Source organism: Monodon monoceros, unplaced genomic scaffold, assembly GCF_005190385.1.
Source record: "Monodon monoceros isolate NGI ecotype Baffin Bay Population unplaced genomic scaffold, NGI_Narwhal_1 Super_Scaffold_1, whole genome shotgun sequence".
Classification (NCBI taxonomy): domain Eukaryota; kingdom Metazoa; phylum Chordata; class Mammalia; order Artiodactyla; family Monodontidae; genus Monodon; species Monodon monoceros.
Window position 1 is genome coordinate 47,835,463 of NW_021703765.1, and position 6,000 is coordinate 47,841,462.

Consider the following 6,000-nt stretch of genomic DNA (forward strand, 5'->3'; position numbering starts at 1 on the left):
AGGAGACTGGGGTGTGAAAAATGGGATTTCAGGAACTAAAAAAGTCTGTGCAAACTTAGTCTGTGTCTAAGCCCTGAAACACAATGGTGTTTTTGGGGGTCCACAGGGTGTTCCATGTAACGAGAGGAAAGAGCACCTCAAGCCATCCCACCCCCGCGGTACAGGTGGTCACTTTTTTCTGACAATTTCCTATATAAACTCTCCCTTTATCCTACAGGCGGCTGCATTTTTTTAAAAAAATTCCAATTAAGCCAAATGAATCTTTAATTGGGATCTTTTCAGACAGTGCAATAGTTGGGGGGAAAAAATCAGCCTTTTTCCAAACACACTGCTGAGTTGAGGAGGATGGAAAAGGGCAGCAGCTGAGTTTCCTCCCTGCCGCCAGTTCCCTACACCATTTCCCGCTTTCCCGGGCTTCTCCTCTTCCTGCATTTCTGCACCTATGGACTCGCCAGGGACTCTGGCAGCGAGGCCCAGGCACCCGGGCTCTGGGAGCAGCCAGATCATGCAGGAAACAAGGGCAGCCCGCAAGCTCTCCCTGGCGTCCAGAGCATCTGACACAGTGCTGGGCACACAAGAGGCTCTGACGCCTACTGGCTCAGTTACACAAGCCTTTTGAGTTTTTCCAGGGAGAACTACGGTTTGTACCAGGGGTCATCAAACTCTTTCTGTAAGGGGCTGGAGAGTAAATATTTTAGGCTTTGCAGGCTGTAGGCTCTGCATAGCTATTCACAGAGAAGATACATAAATAAGCAAGTCTGGCTGTGTCCCAATAAAACTTTATTTACAAAAGCAGCCAGCCAGATTTGGCCCATGGGGCCTAGTCTGCAATCCCTGGATTATACTGAGCCATCTCTATGGTAAGACTGGCTCCATGATCAACACGCTCACAAATAAGGCCACGTGTCATACTGCTTGGTCATACGTACCATAAACTGTGTTAAACAATTTAGGATCCATACATTCATTTTAAACATACACGTTACCATGAATTTTTCTTGATTTTTGTTTTTAATACATTTTTGCCATTTTTATACTTTAAAATAAAGTGGAAAAGAAAAACATCACAATTCGTAATACCGACTATGCACTAATTCTATATCAAGGCCTCATTCATGCATATTTATCATCAGTGATCATTCACTTTAACCATTACATGCTTTTTGTTTGAGTTGACAATGACCAAACAGGGCTTTTTAATAATATCTACAGCCAGAAAGTCGTAGTCATGTTGGCAGAGGTAAACAAAGCAGATGTTTTAGGGTCAGTTAAAGCAGATGGAGATGGTGACCTGAAGGGGAGCAGAGACAGGAAATGCCACACCTATGAAATAAGAACCACAAAGCTCTTTGGGCCAGGAGCTCCAAATGTCTTCTGTTCTCCTCAGAGTTCAGTGTGTTTCACCTCTACTAGTCCTTCCATTAAAAAAGTAGTATCTCAAGCCAAAAAGAGAAAAAGATGGTGACATTAGGATCCTGAGGCCCAAGGAGCCAGGTGTTAATTACAGATGTGACGGCCACACTGTGAAGGATGACGGTCATCGGAGAGCGTGAGTTAACTAAACACCCTGAAAGGCAGAGCTGACTCCCAGCAAACATGGACCAACCAGTGGATCTGAGAAAAATCAAGTGTAGAAAAACCATCCAACGTGACAATCAAATAACACTAATAAGCTGGCAGCTCTCACCCCCCTTCTCCAGAAGCCATTTCACATCTCCTCTCCTAGAGTTCCATTTCCACCCACCTCCGCTCACATTCTCCTCCCTCCTCCCCCCTCCCCTCCCCCACCCCAACTCTTTCTCCTTCAACTTACTCACTTTCACCCCATCATGGCGCTCAGCAACAGTTCCTCTGGAAAATTTTCCTTCAAGCTGGGCTACACATTCCTTCTCTCCAGTCCTACAGGCTACGTCTCCCAGCCTCCCCACCGGCCAATCTTAACCTGCACCTCAACACCTAAAAACCTAGTGCCTGTCTCGTGCACATAACCACAGCCTATCTTTTATCACGAGCCTGAGTACCTACAGGTCTGAGTGTGTGTCACACACATGAACGTCGTTAACAGCGAGAGTGTGTATGTGCGTGGGAGATGGAGTGAACACTGCTGAATGACAGCACTGAGCCCCCCCGCCCCGCCGACCAACACGAGGAATGTGATTTCAGATGGTCAGGACCACGAACTTACAAAGGTACATCCTTGGGCTTAAAGCAGCACCACTGTACCCCAACCTCTGGGAACACATCTCCAAGTGCATGATGGGGGCTGAGCATCAACAGGCAGTAGTAGTTACACTACTACTATAGTTACAACAGAAGTGGCAGCTACATTTTGAAATCCCAACTACGGAGTCTCATATCTCAAAAGAAAGCCTCTACTGTGCATATATTTTTAACTCCTATATGTACAATATCTGAATTATACAATCCCGGCTTTCCACGAATTCAGAATGGCCAAGTAACCGTTTCTCATTAGGTAGCTGTTGGGGAAACTTTTATAATCCCAGTAAGGTGGCAAGAGAAAGTGACCTTCTTGCTTTAAGTTTCTTAAAGTGTTATTGTTACACTAGGCACAAAACGTTTCTACTGTTAAACTAACGATAGGATTCTGGAATTTTTACTACAATGGGAAGGGTGGTGACAAAAGAATCCTAAGAAAAGAGATCATCTAATTGTTCTATCTTCTGTAGAGAAACTGAGCTAGAGGTGTTCCTCAAACACTTACGAAATCACTGCTGGGTTTTCCAGCTGGTCATTTGACTCTGGAACTGCAAGAGAAGTATCCCAATGCATAATAGGACCCAAGTCTTATCAAACGCATTATGTGAGGCTAACTTTAAATAGAAAGGCTACCTGCATTCGGGACATTGTGTCTTCTGTTCAAACTATGCCATCAAGAAGAAAGAACAAGAGTAGTGAGGAAGACACCAGGCACAAAAGCTAGTTAGTGTCTATTGAGCGCTTACGCGGTGCCAGCTACCGTGAATTCTTTTAATACTAACCACCACCCTACAGGTGTGCGCGATTCCCATTTTATAGGCAAGTAAGCAAACTGAGAAACCAAAGTCAGCAGCTACGAAAAGTGGACAACCAGGATGGCCACCCTGGTTGCCGGACAGCTGATAGGATTAATGCTACCACTATCCACTCCTAAAAAAAAGTTTAAGTTGCTGGAAAACAAGGTCACAGGGCAAATTACAAAATATAATCAATTAGGCAGGACAGGCAGGAATGGTTTAAAGAAAAGAGCCCTGGATTTAGAACCAGGGCTTGTGTCCTGGGCCACGCTAAACACGGAGACTTGAGTGCCTCGTTACAACACTGTCATGATAAAATACACCTCTCTCTTTTGTTGTCAGTGGAATAGTGAGAATATAAGGGAATGTGCCTGGCACTGTGCTTAGCAGAGAAGACATACTACAGTATCTTGTTCTTTTATCCTCGGTTCCCATTTCAAAATATAAGCAGACAGCTACAACTCCTAGCTATCCAGCGTAAGCCCCTCACCCCAGACCCCTCCCCCTCCCCTCAGCCCCAACACCCACAGAGAAACACTTTCAAGGTGTATCTTTCCGCCCCTGCTGTGAGAAGAGCTTTCCTAACGCTCAAAATTTGCCCTCTAGCAACAGTGCATACGGAGGTGTCTAGATGAGGCAAAATGACTTAGTTCATGCCTTTCAATATATGGGAAGCACGACGTAGTAATTTAAGTACGTTAAAGCAGTTTAGAGGGAAAAGAAGATCATTAAAATAAGTAACAGAACATTTCAAGGCAAGAAGTGTTGAAATATGCAAGCGCCGTGTCTTGATCAGCAACTGAAGAAAATAAACTTGACTCAGACTTTCTCCACTCCTCTCTGATACAACATAAATTCCCATGTCTTTAAAGAGTCAAAGCACAGTAAGTGAAACTTTTTTTCATGAAATACATTCTCAGATGGCTAAAATAAGCTACAGGAGACACTGTGAGACGAGCCTTTTAAATCTATCCTCTGGAAATCCTTGATGAAACTCTGGCTTGAAATCAGACTGAATGCTTTAAAAATAAAATGTTCTGAATAAAGCTAAGAAGTTTCCATTTGCAGATTTTTTAAAAAAAAAACGATTTAAAAGTAAAATGTCTCCGTGAAAAGTTTATAGTTGTGAGATACTTGCTTTGCCATTAAGCATGTGGAAGCTCCCACCGGAAGAAACCACCATTCTTTTAAGTCTGAAAACTTCAGGCGTCTGTATCCCACCGACCCTCATTTGCTCACAGACTGTGGCTCTCAATCACAGCTGCACATTTGGTTTGGTCCTCTAATTCCTACCAAACCACCGGCTCTAAAGAAATGCAGCAATTGGCCCTTAAACATTTACAGGGAAGCTGCTAATCAACATCCTTGAGTCTTGTCAACACTAGAAGGACAAATTACAAACTTGCTTCCTAAACCAGAAAGCGGATGCTTCTGCTCCCCAAAGAAATTGAAGGCTCCTCCCACACCCACGAGAAAGCAACCAGGTTTTAGTTCTTTTGCTTCATTTTTAAAAAGAGGAATAAAAAATTAACTGAACACACGTGTGCTTCCTCCCACTCTCCAGTATATTTAGAATCCCTCCATTTTCTTCTACCTTTAAAGTTAGAGAAATCCATCATAAATTCGCTCGCTTGAAAGGCATTAGCAACTCATTTTGGGGACTGAGTTTTAGAAGAAAGGCAGAGAGAGGTGAGTAAGAGTTCGGCTGATTCTTTTTTTTTTTTTAATTCCTGCACGGCCAGGCAGTTATACATATCTGTTTTCAAACAAGGAAAGCGTTTGCAATGCACAACGATGCAAAGTAACGCGAGGCACAAGAAACAGGCACGATGGCTGGTGTGGTCCGTGTCACAAAGGCAGCACGCTAGCCGGAGTCACAACCCTGCAAGTCTCGGGCTAGCGGCTGCCTCAAATCGCATCCGGTCCCAAGTCTCAAAGCCAACGGGCTCCAGACCCGGCGGCGGGGGAGGCGACCCATGAGAGAGAATCGGACAAACACCGGACGCCCCTCTTGGAGGGCGAGGCCGAGAGAAAGTGAGGGAAGAGAGCAGGAGCCGGGAAGACACGCGGCAAGTCCCGCGGAGGGAAAGGACCACGGAGCAGGGGTGCAGGCGGAAGGGGAGATGTGGCAGAGGCGCCGGCTGCAGCTCAGGCAGAGGGACAAGACACGGGGAAAGGCGACAGGGCGAAGGATCACTGACCGACGGGAGGAGGAGGGGGCTTCTGGGACGGGCCGCAAAGGGAAGCGCGCGAGCCGGCCTCGAGGGGCGCGTGTCGGGCGGGGGAGCGAGGCGCGTCAGTCACCTGTATTGTTTGAAAAGCTGGTCCGACTCCCTAAAGCCGTTGTTGAGCAGCATGTTGATGCCGGCGAGGGCCAGCTCCGCGTCCTGCAGGGGCGCCGCCGCCGAGTCTCCGTCGTCCCGCCGCCGCGGCCGCTGCTGCTCCGAGCCAGCCATGGGCGCGCGAGGCTCTGCGCAGGGCCGAGGCGAGGTGGGGTAGCAGCTGCTGCGGGCCCCGCGCGCGCCCGGAGCCCGGCTCTACCTGCCCGGAGCGCGCCGGAGCGGGCGCGGGGGAGGGGCGCGGCGGGCGGGGCGCGGAGGGAGGAGCCCGGGTCCAGCTGCAGCGCGGCGGGGGATGTGGGCGCCCAGGCCGCCGCCTCCCGCCGCCGCGGGGATTACTCAGCAGCCGCCCGCCCGTCCCCTCCGAGGCGCGCGGCTCGCGCCGCCACCAAAACGGAATCCGTTTCCGGGTGTCTCTACCCCAGCGGAGCCGGGGCCGAGCCGCTGCCGCCCCCGCTTCCTGCAGCCCTCGCGCGCCGCCCCGGGCCCTCACACCGCGCCCCTCGCGCGGCAGCCCGGGGTCAGCGCGCCGAGCCTGCCCGGACACGCGCGAGGCCCCTAGGCCCGGCCCTTGACCCCCTCCTCCAAAAGGGCCGGACCCGGGAGTTGCAGGGAAGCTGGAAAGGGCAGACGGGTTCGGAGAGCGG

At 49.3% G+C, this 6,000-nt stretch overlaps 1 protein-coding gene across 2 annotated transcripts in view; it reads right to left on the reverse strand.

Moving 5' to 3' along the window:
* TTC39C (tetratricopeptide repeat domain 39C) overlaps positions 1–5,513 on the reverse strand; it is a 101,146-nt gene extending 95,633 nt beyond the window's left edge. For both annotated transcript variants that reach the window (XM_029231344.1, XM_029231347.1), the window contains exon 1: positions 5,319–5,513. In XM_029231344.1, the coding sequence (XP_029087177.1) occupies positions 5,319–5,470 (152 nt within the window). In that variant the 5' untranslated portion in view covers positions 5,471–5,513. The remainder of the gene's footprint in view (positions 1–5,318) is intronic.
* Between the last annotated feature and the right edge of the window lie 487 nt (positions 5,514–6,000).